Genomic DNA, 25060 nt, shown 5'->3' on the forward strand with positions numbered 1-25060 from the left:
GGTGGGGGGAAAGGGGAAACAGAGACACAGAAAGAAAAAGGAATGTGTCTGAGGTCACTCAGGAAGTCAGTGGCAGATCTGGGAATAAAAGCCAAGTCTTCTGAACAGCAGTGCGATGCCCTATCTGTAATATTTTTCTCTATTAGGATAATAACTCAGTGTGCTTCAAGTGCTGCTCTTTCTATTTCTTAAAATGAATATAGCAAGAAATATAGCCACGTTACAGCTGAACACAATGTTCCAGCTGAACCCCCAAACCATGGGAAAATACATGGGTTTCATCAAAATCTCAAATTCATGCTCACTTCATCAAAAGTCTAGCAAAACTTACCATGCTTTTGTACAAGCCTGGGCCCAGTTTTAATCAAAGTTGGGTGATTTATGTGTTTGCTTTGAAATTATGTGGGTTTTGCTTTAACATTCAATTAAGCCACAAAGCCAAGGGAAATGTGGCAACTCTGACTGAGTGTCATAGTGTTCCTCTAAAACAGGAAAGAGATAAATCCAAGCAGGCCTACACCAAAGAAACAGCTTGCATGGACCCTGGCAGAGCAAAACCACCCAGTTACATGGGGCTATAACTCATGCAGTCCCCTCTAGGCATTGCCATCATCACTGTCACAACCATCTGTAAGAGAAACAATGGCAAAGACTTGTGAGCTATGACAAAGAACTAAGTTTGCCATATTCATTGACATATTCCCCTTTCTTGGGGGAAAGACAGATCTTTACAATTAAGCCATTAGCTTTAAAACTCTGCTACTAACATGAACAGATGTTATGCATATGCATAAGCAGCCCCATTGGCTTTATGTTCAGGAAGAAGACTAAAAAGAAAACAGAATTTGGTCATAAATTTTATCATTACTGCAGGAGAGTCATCATGACCTTCCAGCTAGTCCTCAGGGGTAGCAGTAGACCTGGTTGATTCAATAAGCAGCCTGTTCCAAGAAAAAAGGGGATTTAATCAGAAATCAATGTGCTTTTTTTGTCCTTACCGATTCCATACCCTTGTTCACACTTGTACTCCACAAAATTCAGCTCTGGGGGTGGCGGACAATTCCCTTGCAGATTCTCACACAGTTTGAACTCCTCTGTCCATAAGCCTTCTTTGGTGCACAGGATGGGAACCTAAAATATGCAAGAGACCTGATTCCATATTACTGTTACATTCAGTCAGTGCACAGGGCTCTCTGAATTTGCAGGGTTTTTTTTACACAAATAACATTACCCATGTCCATTGTCTAGGCTACATGAATAATGGTAAAAAAGAATCTACCTCCTGTTTGCATCAATTTCAGAAAATGAAGTTTAGAATTACCTTTTTCCCACTGAAATCAAAGGCAACATTCCCAATGGACTTCAAGGAAAGCATGTAGCCCTAAGACAAGCTGAAGTGGACCATCCAATCTTCTGACAGTAAAGCAAATTTGTTTAATGTGTTTTAACGAGATGGTTGCAATAGCCCTTGTGCATGATGGCCCAGTGGTAACCTGACAATAAGCAACCCCACTCCCAGGCAAGCCCATTCTCAGAAAGTATGTGCAGTTATGACCTTACTCAAACAGGGCTTTGCCCAGCTGTGCTAAAACATTAGCAGATGCTCCCTGAGCACACACAAAAGGGAATCTCCAGCTGCTTCTAGCCTTTTAGCTACTTATTATCTATTTAAAGACAAACAGAGCTGTTGACAGTGCCAATTACAGTACAACTTAATCTTAACAAACCCATGGGACCAGGAGTAAAGTTCATTAAGAGAGTGTGTTCATTCTTACAGGGTCAGTCAATTTGCCAGTAGCATAACTAAAAGGGAGGGCAGCTAGGGCAGCAGCCCTAGATACCTACTTAAAGAAGGAGCAGGGTGCCAAATAGCAGCTGCTGCATCTACTGACTGACTTCCAAGTCACTGCTGGCAGCATGGCAGCCACTACTACCCTGAGCACTGTGACTTGAGGGAGCACAACTACCACGTTCTGCCTCTGCAAACTGCTGCATCATCATCATGAGACAATCACTTCCTGCCATTGCGAATGCTGAAAGATGGAGTTTGTTATAATGAGGTTGTATCATAGTTTCTTACAGAAATATTACAGGGGGAATAACTGCTGTGGTTAGTCTAGTCCTTTAAGGGAGGTGAGCTGAGCCTCATACACAACTCATAGCTGCCTCCTAAGTGATGGGTTTGATCTCTTTTATTAGTATCTGCACCATCACAGCACCATCTACAACATATGCAAAGCTTCCTTTAATTGGGAGAAAGAAAGCCCAATTTAGGTATTTACAACTCAGAACGAGAATGTTCTGAAATGTAGATGACAGCAGCAGACAGGATAGAGTCTGCACTGTGCTTTGCAAAGCAATACCAGTATTGTTGTGTCACAGGGCTGGTGGCTGGTCCACTGAGGCAGCTGGTTCAGACCCCATATATCTGCATCCCAGCTGACAGGTTTGCAGCCAGGAATCAGGTGACAGCCTGCAGGTGACCAGGCCTTCCAATGAATGGTCAGCAAACAGCTTTGTACCTCTGTTTATTCAGGAACAGTTCAGCAGGCAAGGCTTTCCTTTACAAGAACATCATCAGAAGGCATGGCAAACAAGTATTCATGGAAAATTTTCAATTACATTTCTCTTACACCTATTTTAAACCCCTAATCCAGGGGTGGGCAAAAAGGCAGATCCATGGGGACCAGCCCCAGCAGCACTGGCAGGGTGCATGACTGGCTGGGGAGGGGCTCTGCAGCCGGGGCTGGGATCTTGCAGTGGTGAGCTGGGGCAGAGCCATGATCCACTGCCTGCATGCTCTGGGCAGGGGCATCTGGGCAGCAGATCACAGCTCTGCCCCAGTTTCAGACCTTGTTGTCACACCCGCAAGATCCCAGTCCCAGAGTGGCTCCCTGCCCAGCTGCGTGCCCTGCCAGTGCTGCTGGGTCTGGTCTCCATGGAAGCCCTGGCCCTGCGCTGTCATGGCGCTGCTGCTTAGCACCGTACCTAGACTCCTGGTGGTCCTGGGTGAATTTTTACTATTGGGCCTGCTTCGCCAGAGATAATGATAATAATAATTGGACAAGGAAAAAAAATTACCATTCTTGGCCTCTCTTTTTGTCCAGGCCCTGGGCGGCCGCCCAGTTTGCCCGTGCCTGTGTCTGGCCCTGCTGCCACTGCTGGGGTCTCCATGGAGCCTGGCCACAGCAATGCAGGCAGGGGTGCTGGGAAATGGAGTCTGCTGCAGGCCTCATCCAGCCCGCAGGCTAGACTTTGCCCATCCCGCCCTTAACCCATAGTAGGAAGTCTGTGGCAGAGTTAGGGACTGACCCCAGTTCTCTCAAATGCAAGGCTAATTCCTCAATCACTAGACCAATCTGCATATAAACTTCAAGTGATACCTTCTTCACATAGGAAACTATCTGCCAAATCATTTTGAGGACTGAACAGATCTTTAGAAGACTACAAAAAGTTTACAGGTAATTTGTGAACAGAATAGAGACTAGAGACTAAAGTTCATTTGCTAAAAATAGTGTCGAAGTTGAGCTTGTTGAATTATTTTACACTGAACTATTTAAAGCAGCTTTCAGATCATTGTGCCAAGGCCAGATGAGGTGTGGGGCTCAGTTTGGGTTGGAACATTTTCACTAGAACAGAGAAAGAGACAAGCTGTGAGTCAAAATGCCCCCCATCATTGTCCTTGACCCAGTAATACTTGCTGTGCACACACACACACACACACACACACACACACACACACACACACACACACACACACACACACACACACACACACACACACAATATTTCAGTGTTACTAAACTAAAATGGACTTCAACAGCCCTGCCAGGAGAAGAGCAGTTTTCTTCCTTAGCTTGTGTGCCAAACAGCATGATAAATCAAAAAAGCAGTATTAACGTTCAGATCTGGTACAGATCTGTATTTTATCCATATTCCCCTTCTACAGAAAAAGGATCTGGGAATGGCCATGGTGGGCCAGTAAAAAAAGTGTTGAGAGAGACTTGGTTTCAAACGCAGGATCCTGAGTCAGTCCAGGCTGTCTTCAATTCTCAGGAGTTCAGACTGAACAAACAAGTCTAGTTCACAGTTCAGCAAAACACTTACCGTGCTTAATTTTATGCACATACCTAAATCCCTTTCAAACTAAAGTGCTCTATTGATCAGGGCCCTTTTTTAGGTTCCTCATCATTTTAGCTCCACTCACCAGCTAGCTCCATCCACTTTAGTTTTGACACAAGAATTGTCCCATTGAAGTCAGAGGTATTAAATATGTATTTTTAAGCATGTGGCTCAGTGTTTACAAGGCGGGGGTCCCAAGTCCTACTAAGGGGATAGCAAAAGAATGCTCTTCCAACTTGAAAAGCTTCAGTGAAAATTTCTCTGCCTGACTCCCAAGTAAATCCCACCCAAGCTGATGAATGCAACCAGGATACTGTGAACTTGTGTTTCAGCAAATAAATTCAGAGCTGCATGGGGGTATCCTTTGCAGTAAGTCTCATTAGGCAAATACACTGCCTTCAGGCCATGCCATGGCAATACCAGGGTGCCCTGGAGTTGGCTTGTTTTGCCTCTGTGATACTTATTAAAGAAGTCACTCTTACCCTTTTATTCTGGGGGCTGCAGTTGAGCACACATTGGCTGTCCAGCTCAAAACCATTGGTACAGTCATACATCCCCTCAAAAACAGGAGGGGGTGGTTCACACAGCACAGGAACACAGCTGCCTTCCTCCCAGACTCCACTTTCCAGGCACTGAATCTTCAGGAGCTTCCTGGGAAACATGCACACAAGATAGTTACTGAATTGTGCACGCGAGAGACATCCCTGAGCAACAAAATGAAAGGCCTCAGTTATTAAGGGCAATTACTTCTGTGGCTTCAGCTTAAGACTTCCCTAAAGGAAGATCAAATTAAGATCTTGGAAGGAAACTGAATTCAGACCCACAACACATGCTGATTATCAGGCAGCACAAGGCTAAAAAGGAGCAGAAGGAGGAAATGGAGGGGGGAGGAGTGACAACAGTAACACCCTCTAGAAATACAAATGTGGGGCAATTTTAGGCAGCCCTTTTCATAGGCATGCAAATGATCATTAAAAATGCATAGCATAGCCTTCAGAGCATCTTTCCCTGAGGACAGAATCAAAGAATAAAGACATCAAAAGCCTCATTTCAGCAATGCCTTTATATCCCATGGACCTGAATGAGGCATGAGCACATGCTTAAAGTTAAGCTTAATGAATTCTCTGAATCTGCATCTTATGTATTTAAACCACACCCGAACAACTCAATTAAGCATGTATTGAAATCTGTTCTCATTCAACCACATTTAACCAACTGCTTAGTGTTCAGAATCTGCTCAGGTCTCATTGATTTCTCATGTCAGCCTTTGGCTGACTCAGGGCCCAAAACCTGTAGCTCTGCACCTTTGCTCTTTCTAGCTGTAGCCCCTTTTGCACATTTCATAGTGCTCTGTCCAGTCTAGGCTTACCTGTCCCAAGTAGTGTTGCTTTCTCTCTGGGGAGATAATACCTGTTTAATCTATCTCACTAACCTTCCACAGCTGAAATTTTCCTTCCCTTAACTTCATCCCCTTCATGGGAACACAGGACTAGAAGGAGCCTCATCAATTGTTGATTCCAGCTCCATGATTAGTCCTTGTCATGCCACCCTAAACAATTCCTCCACCTATCCACTCTTCAAACTCTTCACTCCATTCAAAGCTGTCAATCCCTCTCTGGTAGAGGAACTGTCATGTCGGAACAGATTAACATTGTCTTGTGTGCTGCTAAGACAAGAAAACCTTGCAAAGAAGTAATGAAAGAGTTAAAAAAATACAAAAGAAAGGCTCACTTATTCCAGAATCTGATCCCTGGCAATGATCTATATGACAAAGCCATCACACATGGGGGACAACTGAGAGGTACTTTCTGAGGTTGGAGACACTTCTTGGAGACTCCAGCTTCTGATCAACACCTACATCTTCATGAATGAAGATCAATAGTTCTTGTGATTTTAACCTATCTAGTATGAATCTCCAGGAACCGTCTTTCTTTAATTCCCTTCTCCTAGCTCTACTATCAACAGGCAGAAACCTAGGAAGCCACTGCTAAACATTTAAAGGGCACAATAGGCAGATACACCCAAATCCTGCCCACCTCTGAATATGTTCAGAGTCTGGTAAGCAAAGAAACAACTCTGCCTTCATTGTTGAAATAAGGCTAGGAGGCAAAGGGTTGGATTAACTTCTCATAACCCTGCTCTGGTAAAGGAAATTGCCCCAACAGCAGAGCAAGGTCTGGTCTACACTACAAAGCTGTACAAGCCAACAGTGTGCCGGCATACTACTACAAACATGGCTATTTTGGAGGCACATTCGTGTTGCCTTGCCCTGGGCAGCACACTAAATCTTTATGGCATTAGGCTATATCAGTAAGAAAAGTTTTCCAGTGATCAATGATGGTTTAACACTGGCAGAAAATCAAGGAAAGACAAGGGCCAGTCTGGCACCCTCTGCATGCTTCATGCAAAATGTTTCATGTGGAGTCAACTAACCACTACAACTCAGCCCTATGCTTTTATCATAGGACTTCCAGGAGGCCCCAGTGGTTGGTGGGTGGGTGGAGTGGGAACAAAAGTGGATTGTGGTGTAAATTAATGCTACATGATTACAGCCTTAGACATGTTACATTTCTAGCACTATATATACAAGTGTGCCTATGATCATGTGCCTGTGGAGCCACCAAAATGGAGGACTCACCACTAAAATGCTCCTGTTTCAAACAGGAACTTTTCTGTAGCACTACACTTGGTAGCATCACATGTAACATCTGAACACTTCCACGTAGCACGACAGAATCTCTGGTCCTCCAGCCTCCCATAGTGCTCCAAGGGCAGCGGCATAACAAGCTGAGCAGGCACCCAAGGCAAGCTTTGCGGGAGAGCGGGGGTGGGCACAGGGTTCTGAGCGGGGGACACAGGTTCCAAGAGTGGGAAGGGCACAGGTCTGAGAGCAAGGATGGGGGCACCAGCCTTACCCAGCTGGGAACTTCTAACCAGTCCACATGTGCTCTGCCTGATTCAGCTCTGCTGCTCTTAAACTAAAGCAACAGCAACCAGGGTCTCTTTTGGAGTTCCCTGCATAGGAATGCTGCTGGGCCATGGTCTCTACAGGAGTAGGGGTATTTCCAGTGCCAACTTGGTGCCCAGGACAGGTGCCTATCACCTGCCCCTCCTTATATTATTGTCCAAAGGAGTGGGAAAGAGAGCATCTGGCTTCTGACAGCCCACCAGAAAGCACAGCTGCCACCCAGCTAGGACATGGATCTGCAGCTCTCTTTTCCACAGCAAAAGATGTTGCTGCTCCCATTGCAGCAGAGACAGAAAGGGCTGCTTGTGCCACAGGGTCAGCAAGGACAGCTGCTACCCCTCTGGAAGAGGCAGCAGAGAGGGCTGCTGTTGCTGCCAGGGCCCCAGGACAAGTGGCGTCCCAGCAGCCTGCCACTTGCTGATGGGACACTGGAGGGCAGCAGCAGCTCTCTCACTAGCCTCCAGGGAGAGTGGGGAGGCGTCAGGCAGCTGGTGCTGTCCTGATCAAGGGAATTGCAGCTTGCTGCATTCTAGGAGAGGCTCACAGCCTGCCCAGTTCCCTTTTCCCATCAGAGGAGAGAGCAGGCTGTCAGTGATTGGGATCACTGATAAGATCTCTTACATGTAGGATGGAGCAAAGGAACAGCCCCCTGTTGCCCCCTGGTTGGACAGCATGTCTTTGCAGGGATACTGGAGCACTCCAGCCAGGGTGCTACCTATGTATGTATACCTCCACTGGTGTTCTAATTATTTTAGCTCTACAAAGTGCTGGAGCACTTATAGGGCTACAAATGGACATGTCTCAGACCGAAGCTAAGAAGGGATCACTTTATTTAAGGGAAACGGTTAGCATGAATCTCTTAAATTCAAGATTAAAACTGAAACCATTGCCTTTCTGTGATTTATGCTCCTTTGTTTTCTTTTTTGCATTTCACTCAGCTGGGACAGTTGCTAGGTGGTTACACTTCCTAGATTCCATTATATCTGAGAAGTTCATGGAGTTTCCCATTCAACAATGTGTTGTGCAAGACACTGTACAAGCACACAGAGGGATCTCTCCTGCCCTGGACAACTTACAAACCAGAGAGACAAGGCAAAGGCGGGGAGGTAGAGCAAGGTAGAAGTGACCTGCACAAGGTCACCCAGAAAGTCAGTGGCATCATCACATTTTAAAACAGACCAGTGTTTTATTCAGAAGACCACCCTGCTTCTGACCAGCTTATGTACCATACTACAAGTATCTGAGCTACAAACAATACAAGGGAAGTAAATATATCAACAGCAGACCTGAATCAACAGAATGGATCTGAAACCACACAAACTTTGGGGAAGCCTAGATTTGGATGTGAACTGTTGTGGCTTAAATGCATCACTGATTTAATTGTTTTTGTTTCAGACTGAAGTTGTATTCATTACCCTGCTGAGACATCCTACTTAACATTAGCTTTTGCTTGGTTTGTTTTGATTCTCTATTTGCACAAAACCAAAATCTTGGGGGTCAACTGCCTGGCAACAACCTTCAGAAGTTCAGAGTTTTAAAGCTGGAACTTTGTGATAAAGGGTAACAATCTAGTCTGCACTGAAAAACTTTTCTCAACTACAGCTCTTTGCTCCAGTTTGGCTGCTTCACTGTGGTTGCACTCAAAGCATGGTGGAATTTACTGGTGTAAATCAAGGCAAGGCAAGTCCCTCTCTTACACCAGCCCAGCACACTTGCACTGGGACTTTGCCCTGGTGTCACTATATAGATGGAGTTGAACTGGTATAAAAAATCCCAGTCATGCAGCAATATGCTTTAAACAAGAAACATCCTATTAAGATGTAGACAGTCATATGCATGCTCTTACCAAAAAGTCCCTTGGGAATAAATGATCTAGCCACTGTATGTCACTGTTGCTCTTCAGAAATGAATGGGAGGCACTTATCTGGAAGCAATGCAACTCCCAGAGAAGAGAGCTGTAGCAGGGAAGGGGCCCCGAGCTTCTGGCCTATCTAAGGAATGCTCAGTTTGCACAGGTGCATAGTGTGGTTTGCAAGATCCTTAGCTTTCACACAGCTTTTTACTTTGATGTGGTGCTGGAATTAACACGTCTAGGCCTCCGGCTCCCTGCCATCCTACCCAAGCCACGCAAGGGAAAATCTCACTTTGTCAGAAGTAACTAGGGAAGGGAGTGCAGCTTGCTGCCCACACTGCAAATGCTGCAGCTGTCTCTTTTTTGGGTCTGCCTTGTATTCTGCCCTGGCTTACTGAACCAGTCTTATCACAGAGCAAGCTGACCTCCCTCAGTGGAATATTCCAGGAGTCTGAGAGCATTTGGCACTGGAGGTGCTCCATTGCCAGCCCCTCCTTCCTTGCCCCACCACACACGCTGCATATCCTCTGGACCCTTAACAGTAACTCATGCCTCCAGGTGCCCACCCACAGCCAATTCCCCACTCCTGGCTACTTGTCCTTACCTGACCCTGAGGCAGAAAGTGGCAGCTGTGCTGCTGACACAAGCATGCTAAGGAGCCAGTTTACAGAGAGGCACTGGGAGGGGAATGTCGAGGTGAGGGGAGCTGGCCCTTTTAAAAACCTGTAGTTGCTCTGAACAGTGGAATACAGACACACTGATTTCTTCTGATGAGGGAGAGCAACATTTATTTAGGATTAGCACGGGAGCCAGAAGCCACAGTAAAACATAGTTAAAAAAAAGAAAAGAAAAGGGAAAGTCAAGTTTTTCAATCAGACATTTAATGGGCAGAATGTGAAGGCCGCCGGGAAGACTTATGAGGCCTGCAAGAGCTGTGTTTGATGTGAAGGCATGAATGTCAGTCTCTCAAACTCCACAAACCATGCAGCAGGGAGCTTGGCCAGCTCCCAGGCGCGTATTAGAGTGGCCAGGACTTGGAGCAGAGGATCTGCTGTAAGAAGGCCAAGAGGGACTTCAATAAATTACCCCACGGCTCATATTATCTGCCAGCAGCAGGAGACTCAAGGATTCTGAAGCTGAGGAGAGGAGGAGAGAGGGTATTTGTTGGTAAACTAAATAGAAGCAAAGCCAGGATGTCAGGTTTCTGCCTCCCTTTTGTCGAGTAACCACAGAGGGTAAGAAACAACCAACTCCAAATCTGTAAATCTTTATCAGTGGCATTAGAGGTGTAAATTAAGTTGAAGTCCATTTGGCAGCCTATGTTTTCTTTCCCCTGTTTTATGGCTCTGTTAGAAAGATGTCTGTTTGCATTTTTATCTGGGATGGTCAGTCTACAGCTTGAAAGAGAAATCCTGTATCCTGGCCCTCCACCTAATGTATGATGGCTAGATACCCTCTTGCACTCACTTGTCCTTGTTTACCCTGGGTGGCCTTTTGAAGTGCTTCCAGCCCCCATCCTGCTGACTCTTTCCATTTCATTTTCCCCACATCCCCCTTTTTTCCTCTTCCATGGTCTGCTTCAATCCACAGTAGTACTTGGACCAGGTGAGAAGGTGGATAGATCAGACATCTCACTGGAAGACGTGCAGGTCATGACAGGATTGATTTCATCAAGTGTCTCATGGATGTTTTGATTTTAGTGAGAGGGTAAAGTGCAAATTATTCTTTGGCTGGTGCTGGAAGGCTCCCAGCCTCAAATTTTCACCTACCTGTCTGCTGTTCAGCCTCTTATGTATCTTATGTCTACCTCACTGGATATTAAGGAGATAGTTCTGAGGTTTGCTTTTTGAGGAGGAGAGGAAGCAACAGGGATTTGAGGCAGACAGTTGCCAAAAGGAATGTAGGCAGAGACTTTCAAAGCAACCAAAAGGATGCCCTGTTCCCATTAATTTTATTCCCCTATGCAGCCTTGAAAAATCCCACCCCTAGTGAATACAACGTACTGACCATGAAACTTCCCACTGAAATGAATTTCTGAGCAACAGTTAGGAATTCAGTTACACAAGAAGTCACTCCAGACCCTGCTGTTTCCATGCCAAAAGCAAGGGTCACAACCCCTCAAAGCTATAGTAAAACTCCCTTAAGCAGCAGTCGGCCTCCTATCTCCTCAACTGGTCACCAGGGAGTGTACTCATTAATGCTGGTTTGGAAGCAATAGCTAATGCAGGATGGGACTGGCTTCCTCCTTGGTGGGACAGGCTGCTGGACATGCACAAACCTCCTGACCCATTCTGCACTGACTACTCACTGTCTTCCAGAATTTTTGTTAAAACCTATGAAGCCCTGCATGGTTGGGGGGGGGGGGGGCAGTTTCTGAGCATCTGCACTCCTCACAATAATCGACCATGGTGGCTGGGATGGCACTGGGACTGGGCCCTCCATCAGAGCTCTACAGGAATGGGGCAAACCCAGCAGAGGGCTTCTGCCTGCAGATCGTTCATTCTCTGAATCCGGAGGCCTCCACAGCATTCTGGTAAAGTTCACTTCTTTTGAGCAGGCTCTTGGCAGCAAGGAGAAGGCAGGCTGGTATAGTACAGCCATTTTCTAACAACTTCCCCTATGCTACAGATGAACTGTTGTAAATGAGGGCCTATCTACATATAGCATGGTCAAGCCTTGCAGAGATACCCAAGCTATCTTGCATATCAGGAGCAGCATAGCTGCCTTCGAGGAGCGCTCCACCAGGTTAGTTAGCCCTGCTAAGAGTGTAATATATAATTATGTACAGTATATAATTAAATTGAGTACATAATTAAGTAGAATATATAATTAAGAGCAGTACATTCATGTAGGTACACTGCTTGTGGTACTCTGTACAACACTAGAGAGGGAAGGGCAGACATAGCCTAAAGGTGCAAGTGCTAGTGTAGGCTCTTATAGCCATGGCATTTTTTTAAAATCCTGGTCAATCAGATATGTAACTGGGTCAGATTGTTATTGTAGCCAAGATGGTCCAGGAAATATCCAGGAAGCCAGGTTTTTTTGGTGATATCTTTTACTGGACTGACTGTAAGGCTGCCCAGAAGCTTGTCTACCATCCGTCCCAACCATACAGTTGCCCTAATACAAAGTGTCAACAAACCACCCTGCTTCTTTCAGTTAGTCAGTCAGACTCATCTGATAGTGTAGTGCTGAAATGATGTTGGTAGCTGGAGGCCTTTCTACTACAGGACTCTTAATGTGGATAACAGCTGTTTACTGGCACCAGTGTTAGCAGCACTGGAAACTCTTTAGGCGTTTGGATGATTAACTTGTTGGGGGTCATCTGACCGCAGCTGACTTCCAGCCCTTTGGAAGGGGGGCTGGACCAGATGATCTTGCGAGGTCCTTTCCAGCCCTAATGTCTATGAAATCTATGAAAATTAAGGTCATCAGGGTTCATATGTCATTATTATTAGAAGGGAAACGTACTAACACTGGGAAATGCTAAATGAACACTGGCATTGCAACCTGTATCCCCCCATTCTGCACACAGCAATTCTATCTATACACAGCATCATTACTACCTAATTACATTCCACCTTAGGGTAATCAGCCATAGCAGCTTCATTAGGGAATTCGAGGACACATAATAAGGAGATTAGGAGAAAGAATTTGTGTACATATTTAAAAACAAATCTTTGTGTAATTGCATTCCCGCCCGTAAAAAATCAATTATAAACAAACAAACAGAGCAGAGGGAATTACAACACAACTGGAGCAGTATCCAAGTCTGAGACAATAAGTGACAAAACAGTGGAGTTCAGAAAAATGGGATGGGTAATTGGTTGGAGGAAGGGAAGAGGTAGGGTTTGAAGGGAGCATATCACAGGTCCCTTTGTATGACCTTGGTTAAGTCACTTCAGGCCAGATTGCTGAAAGTATGTAGGGGCCTAGAGATGATCATCAAGTTCATATCTGTATCTCTAGACCCCTGAAAATCTTTAAAACTATAGTGCTTCATTTGTCGGCCTGATCAATTGTCTCTTTAAGAGAACTGACAGACATTCAAGGCCCTGCTCTAACTCATGGTGCTTTACAGAAAACATTATGAGTTAGAGCACCCCCTAACCCAACAGAAGTTTGCTTGTTGGGTCAGAGGGGAATTGAGCCTGCCTGCACCAGCCCTTTTGGCCAGCAGGCAGGAGCGCTGGCCAGGACCATCCCTCTTCCCAGCCCCGTCCCCGCCTCCCAGTCTGGGGTTGTCAGCGGAGAGGAAATTTAGGGAGCAGCAGCAGCTGCAGGGGTGCTATGCTGGACCTGAGCTGGTGGTGGAGAGAAATAGAGCCCCTTGCCTTGAGGCCCCCAACAAGGGTACTGGAGGGAGCTGGGACTGGGCTTTCCAGGTGAGGGGGCTCTGTTCTACCCCCCTCCAGCTCAGGCTGGGCGTAGCAGCCCCACAGCTGCTGCTGCTCCCTTCACTCCTCCACTGACAAATCTGCCCCTAAGTGAAAATTAACCCTTGAGGTAACACAAGTTCCCATAGATGCACTAAAGCACAGTGCCATAATCTATTACCTGATTAGAATAGGGTTAATTTTTTGCATGGTTGGCCATTTTAGAAGTGCTCTGCACCTGTGCATGTGTGTTAGGTCATGGCTGTAAGGCATTTTCAGGGGCCAGATCTCATGAAAAATGTCACTTCTGTTTGTACCCTAAATGATAACTTGTTTGGGGAAGAGACTCTTAATGTGTATGTACAGTACCTAGCATAGTCATGCCCCAGATCCTGACTGGGAGCTTTTAGTGCTATTGTCATATATAAATAAGACAGTGAAAGTGGATTATAGAAAGAATAAGAACTACCGAATGCATAAACACAACAATACAGCACCTAAAGACCACCTATTTGTACAACCCCAGATCTACAGTTAACACAACAACCTTCATTTAAAATGAATCACCTTGAAAATAGCAGGACCCTCACTAAAGTCCTTGTGTGTAGTGATGATCACACTGTGGCCAGCCCAACCAGGTCCTGTGAGGGACAAGAGTTCCAGACTGTGGAAGTGGCATGGCAAGAGCTGGAGGGATAGACCTGCACTACAACATGTTCTGCCCAGGTCCTGCTAGTATGAAATGAATGGCCACTCAAACTTACGTTGCAAAGAGAGCTCAGTAGGTTTGCAAAACCTTCAGATGCCCAAAGCCTCATTCTAGTGAGTTACACTGAGACCCAACACTGCCATCCCGCCATTAGAATCCCTAGGGGCCTTCCCTGGGCCCCAAGCCCCTTCACTCCTCACTATTGCTACAACCAGTTAAGTTTGGTGCCCTCCACCCAGCTCATCTCATAATTCAAGAAGAGTCTTGACATAATGGTAGGAAAGCTCCTTAACAGCTAGAGTCAGTGCCTTTATGGGAGCATACAGTATGTACTGTGCATAGATAAGCAGGTCTGAGCAGTTTATATTGTGGGTATAAGGCAACATGTTCTACTGATTGCAGATGGCTTAGAGGTATGACTGATTAATGAATTAGTAACCTCTAGATGACACTTGAGGTGCTTCCAACACTGATTCATAAACCAAGACATAATCATACAAGTAAGGGATCCTATTGACATTAATGGAGTGTGGATGAGGACCTCCATATATTAATTTATGTTAACGGTAACAAAGGGCCCATGTTTTTGTTCTGGTTTTATACAGCATCTAGTACAATAGGACTCTGGTCTGTGACCTGAGCTTCTACGTATAATCATGGTGATGATGATAATATCTAAAATTAACAATAACGTTAATCAAATTGCATCCTGAGAAAGCCAGGCCTAAATCACATGGTATGCAAAGTGGTTTGTAAGCAATTACTCCTTACAATACTGATTGCACTTTAGTCTAGGTCCTTGCAGCCTGAGGCCACTTACTAACACTTTGTAAAGTGTGTACAAGAACCAATTAATCCACTATAGGGTGGTAAATATGGCCACTCTTCACAGTGCACAGAAACACTGTTATCTAAGTAAGAGGAGGAAGGAAAGATGAAAGTTGCATTCAATTTAAACTGGACAGGAAATTAAACAATTAGAGTGTACTTACCTGATTTGAAACTGGGGAGAATACAAAAGCTGCCTTGAAGTTTCCAGTGACTAGAACTGGCCAGGACTTCAGCTGATGATGCCACACAAAAAGACACTGCAGAATCCTTTAATGTCATGGTAATGGTCTAGTTCAGAGATCAGTGCCACTGAATCACCACTACCTTCTCCCACTCTGGAGAATATTTTCCCCAAAGAACATACAACTGTCTGAGTTGAAATTTAACTCGGATATGAGGGTGAACCTGCCACCTCCAGGGAAAACCACTACTTGATCTTTCATGACCACAAACGCTCAAAAGTGAGTGTTTACTACTCAAGTGAAAGACAACCACTTCAACCACACAATGTTTCAGGCTAGATCATTAGCTGTGTACTGATGAAAGCCAGGAGTCTCCAAACACATGCATACATTCTTAACTTTAAGCAAGTGAACTGTCTCATTGAATTCAACAGAACTAACCACAAGTGAAGTGCATGCAGGATAGGTGGCCATGAGGGAAGGTATCATCTATGGAATCACCATAGTGACTTCAGGAAGACGCTGAAGGTAAGTCTACACCACATCCCCAGGGCTAGGTGCTTCCACTTTCAAGTATGCTTTCATTCACTTGCATGTCATTACTGCACTCAAACACAACAGAATTTGTCGTTTGACCCCAGTACCCTTTCCTGCCATGGCAGGGGGTCGGACTAGATGATCTACTCAGGTCCCTTCTGACCCTAGAAACTTTGAAACTATGAAACAACGTAGGCAGAACTCTGGAAGGCAACTGCTGGCAGTGCTCCCAGATCAGCTTCACCACTGCATTTCTGGGTTTACTGCATGCAGCTGGGAGCAGATGCCCCTAGCAGTGCTGGGTGTATAGTGGAGAGAAATTCTTGCTGTTTTTTTGATGTCTCCTATATGAGTCCAAATCCAGTCTAACCATACTTAGGTCCTGAGATCTGATGATGATGATGTCAACTACACAAGTGTGATCGACTGTACAACATTGCAGGGTGGGGGGCAGAAGGGGTGCACAAGGAGCTATTACACCTTTCTTCCACCAGCTCAGTTGCAAATACACATGCTTCATTGGGGGAGGGGGGTTCTTTATGGTGTGTGTGTGTGTGTGTGTGTGTGTGTGTGTGTGTGTGTGTGTGTGTGTGTGTACGTACATGCACATGCACATGAACACCAGGAAAAAAAATCTGTGAACTGCACACAGTTAAGCTCCTAAGCCAGTGTGCAAATATCCTATCCCCTTTGGTGACTGCTATGGTAAGCATCAGAAATGAAGCATCAGAAGTGAGGAAACACATGTGAAGGGGATGAGAGAAACATGGGCAAAACTGCTGAGACAGGAAAGTTTCACACTTACTTCCTGGGTTTGCCTGCCATGCTCCCTGCCACGTGGTATCCAGGTTTACACCTATAGCGGCAGACAGAACCAACATCATGGTTCCCTTGCAGGCATCGATTGACCAGCAGCTTGGCATTGGCAGCTACATGAGGAGCATCACATTCCAGCTTGCAGTAGGCTTCTGGGAGTGACCAGAGTCCATCCTCAAGGCAGGTCAGCCATTGACTCATTCCTAGCTCCAAGAGAGAGAAGCAGAGTGTGCTCAAAATGCAGGATGGCTACATCAGGGCTACAGGCAACAAATGCATCTCTAGAAGCCTGGTAACTTGCAAAAGTTGCTCTCAGAGCCTGATGCTGAAGCCAGTGAAGTCTATGGAAACAAAACCACTGACTTCACTGGACATGTGGTCCAGTCCTTAATTGACTGCTTGAGCCCAGAGGTAAGTTAAAAAAGCAGCACCTAAAGCATGAAGCAAGCCTCTCTGCAAAGTAACTTGATGAGCTCCTCAAACTTTGTTCAACCTCCACTCCCTTAACCCCCTCTCTGGCTCTGATGCTTATAACAAAACTTGATGATGCTAGCATGCTATAACTGCTGCTTACCACACTCATCCCAGTCATCTCATTGTTTCCTCACTCTTTCCCAGATCTTTCATTTGTACCTTATCTTGGGCTTAAGATGTAAACGGTCTCCAATAGAAATTATCTCTCTGTTATGCTGACATGTTTATTTACTGCAATGGGCCAGTGACACTCAACTGGGGCCTTTGGGTGTTATGCAATTAATAATAATTAGTTATTACTAATTAATAATGACATAGCTATGCATCAGGGTTCTGTCAGTGCTTTGCAGAGACCAGTATTTTAGACATTCCTCTGACAGATAGATAGGAATATTCAGAAAAGCAACTGGAAAAACAGTACATCCTTACATCACCTTTTTACACTGTCTGATCTGATAACTGTGTTGGACAAAACCCAGCTGTTGGCCTTCCAGAGTGTACACAGCATAAGAAGTAAATAGGAATTTGCTCTTGCTGGCGCACTGTTACCACAACAGGCAACTAAGCCCCAGTCACCAAATGTGTACTTGTAAAGCCTGTATGTAGTGGAGAGAACTCAGTTTGTCTCCAAAGAGAACAAGAATCAGGGAATTTCCTGCCCCAGTGGCTCAGTGACATCAACTGGACCCTCTGACTTTCTCTGCTAGGTTCAACAGACTTGAATTAACATCCTCAGGAATCATTTCAGACCCTGGAAGCAACTTCTGCATATATGCCAGCTCCTTTACCAAGGAAGCCAGAGGCAAAACTCCCATTGACTTCAGCAGGAGCAAGATCAGGCTGTTAGTGAACTCCAGGACACACAGATGATTTAACAAATGGAGTTCCCACCCTTCTTTGCAACTGTCAGCTCCCCTGAATGTGATGGTACTGTGCAATTCAGAATTTGGCCTGTCAAACAGTAGGGCTATGGCGCTTACACACAATGCTTTGATCAGTTCTTGCTGGGATCTGCAGACATGCCTGCTGTCATGAAATCAAACTTAATTTACAGCATTGTGCGCCTTTGATGAAACAGGTGAGCAATTCTCTTACATTTCAACTATAAATGTCTCCATAAATGGGACACCCATTAAAATGATTTGTTGTATGAGACTGTTAGAGAATAGGCTAGTGGAAACTCACACCAAGCCCCAATGTTTGGCATTGTGCAAGTAATTAGCCCCAAATCCCGTCCAGCTGAGTCCTGGGTAGACAATAACAGTAGGTCTTTTTCTCTAATTTGGCTTAAAACCACAGCTGTAGCTATTGATGGCTTTGGTAGGAGGACACGGAGTGGTAGGGGACACCAGGCTGTAGTTAGGGTCTGAGGTCTCTGTGACAACACCCAGTCCAGTTCCATAGATCAACATACCTCAGTGACATTTTTTGATTTCCCATCCATAATCCTGACTGCTTTCAGTAGAACCCCCCCCGATCCCTGTTTGGCCAACTGCACTGGTGTACTATTTCTCAACTTTCTAGATCACTGTCCTGGGGCTAACAGAGGTGGCTAGGGTTTCATAAAGATACAGGAGGTATGTGCCTGCAATTTGAGGTAGCAGGCAGGAAATGCCCAGTGGGTGGTTGTGAATATCTGCAGAGTGTTGGGCTCATAGTATATATGGAGCTGGATGGTGCACTGCTTCCCAGGAGACTTCACAAACCTAGACTCTGTTTGGCTGGCAGTGTCAGGATAACACCAATAGGGACAAGAAGAGAAAGACTTGACTGAGAAAGAAACTGGACAGATGCATGTGGTACCAAAATCAGGATTAAATTCCTATGCAGATAATCCCATACCTTGAAGCTTAGCTGGCTTGACGCAGGAGAAGGAGCATTGCTTCAGGTATGTGGTCCCTTCAGGGCAGGAAAACTCAGCATAGTACACAAGCGATTGGTCAGGAACTCCGCAGCCAACAGGATCACAGGTCACAGATCTGTCCCACTGTCCCGAGTTACATGTCAGCAGAACCTCTTTCTAAAGAGAAAACATGGCTGTTTCTGATTTCTGTGAATGGGTTTAGACTAAAGTTACCACATCACCAGAAAGGCTGGCATGGGTTTCAAAGAGTTTTCAGTTGTACTTCTCCCATTAGAATATCATGCTCAAATGAGTCCTGCTTCTAGGTAAAGCGTATATGTTCATGTTGCCATCTCTAGGATGCCAATAGATGTGAAGCTCTGTATGGCACAATGGGCCATGCAGACAATGTAAGAGTTATCTACAGTAGAATAAATTAGGGTTCAACATGCTTACAGTGTAATGATGGGCTGAGCCTATGGTAACTGAGTTTCTCAACAATGTTGTTTTTATAGACACTGCAGTGGAGCATATCCCAATCTGCATGGCACCAATGTGCATAGATAGCACCCTGTAGCATACTTGAAAGGATCTCAAAGCACTCCAGGGGGCTGTGGCACCCTTGTTGAGAATCATTCATATAGACCAACATGGGAACTACCTGGAAAAGAATATGAACGTGATGAGCTGCACTAGCTTTAACCATGAGCCTGATGGTGCAGATCACAGAACCACAGAAAAATAGGGCTGGAAGAGACCACAGGAGGCTATTTAAACCAATCCTTGCTCAAACTAGGATCATCATTGCCTATAACATCCCTGGTAAATATTTGCCTAACATGAACTTAAAAGCTTCCAAGGTTGAAGCTTCCACATTCTCTCTAGACAATGAGTCAGTGCTTAACTACCTTCATACTTAGAAAAGTCTTACTAAAATCTAATCTAAATATCTTGTGTTGCAATGTAAGGCCACAAACCACTCAATCCACATTTTCACCTTGAATGTGTCTCAAATCCAGGACCTCATCCATTATACTACCAGGGCTAAGAAACTATGAATATATCTGCACTGTAGATAAGACCCAAGTTAAACTTACTGTCTTCATCTCACAAGGACTCATACCATACTAGAGCCTTCATGGGTGACACTGTCCTATGACACTTTAGAAAGCCAGTGCCAGGGCCACTGCAGAGGGGCACCTGTAACCTACCATCAACTGTTGCAGCCACAGACCCAGCTCTGCCTAGATATTTCCCATTCAACTGCCAAATGTAGAAAACTCACACTAGGCAGATTTTTTTGTGCGGCCTCATTTTAGAAGCAAAAAGAACATTATGTTTTGGTTGAGAACACATCAGAGTGTGTTACAGGACCTGCTGTCCAATCACATCTGCCTTGGGATTAGCTGGGCAGCCACATGATTAATAACCTTCTGGGAGAAACAGGGGCCAAATGGCCCATCTAAATCCATCCAGCTGCCTGACTAATCTTTGCACTGTAATGTTCCTCTCCTCTCAGTGTCCATCTAACCTGTAGGTAAGCACATTCACAGATGCAGTCTTGGTAGTGTCCCTTCCAGGTCTGGCCTACTTTCAGCCTCAGGGAAGCTTTCCCTTAATTCTCCTTATACCTACATCTTTCTCTACCTTGCTTCAGCTTTTGCTCTCCTGTTCAGCACTCATTACAGGAGCCAGACAGACAGCCTCAGAAATGTGTACCCTTTCTCTAGTAACAGAGAAGGGACAGTACAGACTGTACTATGCACCTTGCCAAAATGACTCTACTGAGACCTTCATGGTTCATTTCAAGGAAAGTTTCATCCCCAGAAGCTATTCAGACTGTGGTCTCCCTGTTGAGATAGCTAACAATGGGGCCAGCTCCAGTGATGCACATCCTTGTGCATTTTTCTGATGCACATCCTTGCCTTCTATGAACTGGGCCTAACTTCTTTTCATATTGACTTGTAGGACACTACTGAGCTGGACTGTGTTAGAACTAGTGAGCTAGAAGGGAAGAAAAGACTCCATACCCCTGCCAGTTATCTCACTTATAACCTATTTTTTCTCTAATCAATAACAATGAAATGACCTTTATCTTTAAAACTGAAAACATGTCAGAGACCTTAAGGTATTCTAACCATTGCCTCTGCAGCTCTAGGTCACTTGTTCAGTCTGTTTCTATGATCCCAGATCTGTTTCTATACCATAAGTGGGAAATTAGCAGCCCACTGCCTAATTGCAAAACCCTCCAGTTTCTTTTGGATTTCTTTCTGGATAGAAATCCTTTTATCTAACAAACTGAGTTTGCAAATGCTGTATGGGAAGACTTAATCCATTAGTCAGACCCAACGTACTGAAATAAAGAAAACAGCTTTTTCAGGGCTCACCTTTGTATTAGCTATTTGTATATCCTTCCTACCTCACAGACATAAATGTTGTCAGTGTGAGGTGATCGGGCACTGTGGTTATGAGGGGTATATAAACAGCATAGATAGAAAAGATGATCACAAGAAATATTGAGCCTGTTATGCTGTGAGATTAAAATCTTAAAGCTCTAAACCATTGTTACTCCAGTTTTAAACTTAGGCCCATCTATTGACAAAGGGCCATATTTTCAGCTAAGGTAAATCAGCATTATGGGACTGAATGCACTTACAGTGGCAAAATGTGGCAGTGACTGAGGTCTTGGGCCCTCATACCTCCTGGGATCACCCATGATAATTCCACTGTGCAGATACAAGGGGTATTTTGAGCACAGGAAAAAGCTGGGTGGCATTCGGATGGGCTGAGAAGGCTGTATAAAGGGGGAGAGATTCCCCCCAAGCATCCCACCTACCTTACCAAAACACTCACGCACTAAATGTGACCTGAAACAGCTTGCCAAAGGTAGTGAAGCCTACAGCGGAAAAGAAGGGCCCCAGGAAGACAGTACTTTGAGGGGATGGTTTCCTCCCCTTCTTGCTCACTTCAGCCCCCATCCAAGACAGCACCATCAGGAAGAAGCAACAGTGAAGGATTTCTGAGGCACTTCTCTTCTGCATTCCAGCAGAAATGAGATCAAGTTGTGACCCTGTAGGATCTGCCCCATAACAGGTGAGTCTCTACTTAACGTATTCCAGAAAAGAGATTCCTGAAATGTTTTTCTTTACCATCAATCACCACAGAAGAACTTCAGATATTTCTTTGCATCACAAAAGCACCTTTCAGTTCAGTATGACGGGCAAACACTGTGCAGAACAGGTCCCAGGCTGGTTAACCTGCCAGGACCCAGGACTGGAATGGGAAGGGGCCCTAGTATTGCTGTGAATGGTGGACCAGCACTGAGAATATGACAGGGGTAAGGACCAAATCTTACAGGCAGAGCAACATGGTACTCATGACCAACCCAATGTGAGCTCCATACAAGTCTGCCTTAACCAGCAGTTGCTCAGATACATCTCATGGGGGGTTCTACTTGCACCCAACTATCAACTCACCTGCATGGGACTCAAACCCTTTCCACTGCTGGAATGGAGGGCAAATCCCATTTCACAGGTAACAGCACACTTCATATGTCCCGGGGCACTGGATGTGCAGTTCACGATGGCGGCATGATCGAGCTGCAGTGGCAGGCAGCTGCTGTGCTCCCCACTGGTACTCTGGGTACTGCTGTGGAGGAGACAGAGACAAGATAACAAAAGCTGTGGCATTAAAGTGTTGTACAAACATTAAGATAACTAAATGGTATAAATGGTAAAATAAGGAACATATTTAATCACCTAAGTAGCAAAATATGTAAAAAAATCTTTCTAATATATGATGTTTTTCCCCCTGAGAGTGTCTCTTTAAGAGCACTGAGCCAAATTCTCAGTGGATCTGTGCTGGTGTAGCTCCACTGATTTTAGGGGGGAATACATCCCCACTGAGAAGCCACAGCAGAACTTTTTCTTTTCTAAGCTTTTCATTAGGAAATAATAGCTTAGGTGCTGAATTTCTTCAGTTGCCCATGGAAGTTGTAGGTGCTCAGCATCTCTCAGGATTGGGCCATAAAATGCCACTAGTTGGGTATCTACTTTTTACATCTCCACCAGGCATCCCTGACACCCTGGAGCTCACTGGCCCTTGTAAGTCAGAGTTCCCTGGAACTGCTTCATGTGGCTGAGTGAAACTGAGATAAGGAGGTGGCTGCGCTCATCTGACCAGCTTAAAAGGCACCCTGGAACAAGAACACAGTGAAGACCCCAGCCCTGCCAGAGATATTTGCAGCAGAATTCGCAGCCTCAAGCCCAGACACAAACAGTGCCAGAAGGGATTTGCTTCATGGAGGTCAGCCCCCACATGCAAGCATAGGACTCCCCAGAGACTTAGGTTTACTTTACAAAATTTGTAACATGACTCCTCCTTACCTCTAATGAAAGCATGCTTGCTTCAAGCCAAGCACTAACGGGTAGTTCTTCCCAGAAATGAGGTGGAAATGCAGGAGGGAATGAAGAAAGCCCGTTTTGTAGGCTACCTTACAGCCAAGGACATCCACAGGGGAACCTCTAACCATTTAGACGGGTGAATTAATAGCAGAACACAATACTCACATATACTATCACCTCTGCAATCTGATCCACACACAACCCCCCATGCACACACTGCTCTCAGGCCAACCTTTGGGAAATACCTGTTGGGGTGAGTGTGGGAGGGTAAGATCTGAGTATTTTTATACACTTTGGCAACTCTTGCAGAGCTTGCTGTGCAGCCAAAGCCTTGGGAAGCAGATTAAAGCCCAGACATGAATGGATCATCCAAGTCCCAGGCAATCCCCTTCAGTCCCTGGGCCAACCTGCTGCTTGCACTTCAACCACATGCTCAGAAAGACTCATACATGCACAGTGTGCATTCATATATGTGTCCAGCTCCTGGAAAGAATGCTTGAGCAATGGACTCACACCTAAAGAGGAGAGGTCTGCATACCAGATGCACATGCCATGATGCTAGCACACAATGGAAGAGAGTGGGAGAGCTCAGATGCCCCTCCCCAATTTTTCTTTCAAACCCTTTTCACTTGGCTGTGTCCCTTCCTGTCCTTTTTCAAGGCCATCTCTGATTGAATCCCACACATAACACCAGCACAGAAGTTACAGAGTGGCAGCACTAAACATGGAGGTGACCTCAGATGTCTGTGAGCGAATAATATGTGGGGGCCAATGATTTAGGCCTTATCTACATTCAGCAAGAAGCATTCTTGTTGCCCTTATTGATCCAGACATGAATTCTAGCTCATTTACCACAACAGCAACATAGCATGAGGATGGGTGCTTTGGGGGTTCAGGAACTGACCTGGTATCTTGTCTGATTCATACATTCTTTAAGTCATCTCCGGTAAGATACGCTTTCTCTGTGTGTCACTTTCATGACCCTGACACTTCCCTTTCTATGCTCTGTCTTGTCCATGTTGACTTTAAGCTCCACGGGGCTGGGAGCACATGCCAGCATATCTCAAGTTCAGCACCTGGCACACTGAAGTCCTCATCTCAGCTGGTGCCTCAACATAGCACAGGAATACAGTTAAAAACAGTAACACTTTCCCTTTACAAGCTACATATACTTATTAGGGAGACAGTGGGGAAGATTCAGAAGTGGGATTTCCCATCCATCTGCCATGTGTTTCCAGGAAATAATAGTAAGAGCAGCCCTTTCCAGCACCTTTCAGCTAAGGATCTCAAAGCACTTGCACACATTACTATAATTACATTGCTTTTCATCCATGAAACATAGGTAAGGGCTGGGGGAAGATCCTTTCCCCACCAATGAAATGCAGCTGTTGCGTAAAACGCAGCAGCTCTGTACCCAAAAAAACAGCGACACTACACAACAGGAATGCTGCATCCAATTACAGCTGCAGGGGAAAATTAAATAGGCTGAATGTAATTACCTGGGATGGACTTTAGCCAAGAACTGGGACCACAGGGACTCTAACAAAAATATATTTAGTGACCACAACTGATCAGGACCTTGGTTTTATGACCCTCCCAAAAGGATGTGCCTCCAAATAACATAGTGCTCCTTTCAGGTAGGGATCTGGAAGGAGAGCCAGCACTCCTATTGAACATCCCAAACTGCCACCTGTATAGCTGAGCCTTCTCATTTTCTTCCTGGAGGTCTCCCAGCCAAATCCTGACATGGCCTAACCTGGCCTTGCGTGTCAGAGCCGACTGGCTCCCAGCACCACGTGGCATGGCTGCAGGCACCGGCTCTTGCATCAAGTAAGCATGTGGAAGAAATCTGCTCAGCCACCACGTACAAATATTTATTGAGACAAGCCTCCCTTCCCCTCCTCTCTCTCATACACACACACACACACACACACACACACACACACA

At 45.3% G+C, this 25060-nt stretch overlaps 1 protein-coding gene across 1 annotated transcript in view; it reads right to left on the bottom strand.

Moving 5' to 3' along the window:
* The window catches only part of PAPPA2 (pappalysin 2), a gene marked incomplete at its 5' end in the record, with an annotated part of 184615 nt that overhangs the window by 48715 nt on the left and 110840 nt on the right, over positions 1–25060 (bottom strand). The window contains 5 exons of the mRNA XM_019528350.1: positions 999–1131; positions 4605–4773; positions 16383–16596; positions 18710–18887; positions 22187–22358. Of these exons, the coding sequence (XP_019383895.1) occupies positions 999–1131; positions 4605–4773; positions 16383–16596; positions 18710–18887; positions 22187–22358 (866 nt within the window). The remainder of the gene's footprint in view (positions 1–998; positions 1132–4604; positions 4774–16382; positions 16597–18709; positions 18888–22186; positions 22359–25060) is intronic.

The sequence above is a fragment of the Gavialis gangeticus genome, unplaced genomic scaffold (genome assembly GCF_001723915.1).
Source record: "Gavialis gangeticus isolate Ggan-Ray unplaced genomic scaffold, GavGan_comp1, whole genome shotgun sequence".
In the NCBI taxonomy this organism is placed as follows: domain Eukaryota; kingdom Metazoa; phylum Chordata; order Crocodylia; family Gavialidae; genus Gavialis; species Gavialis gangeticus.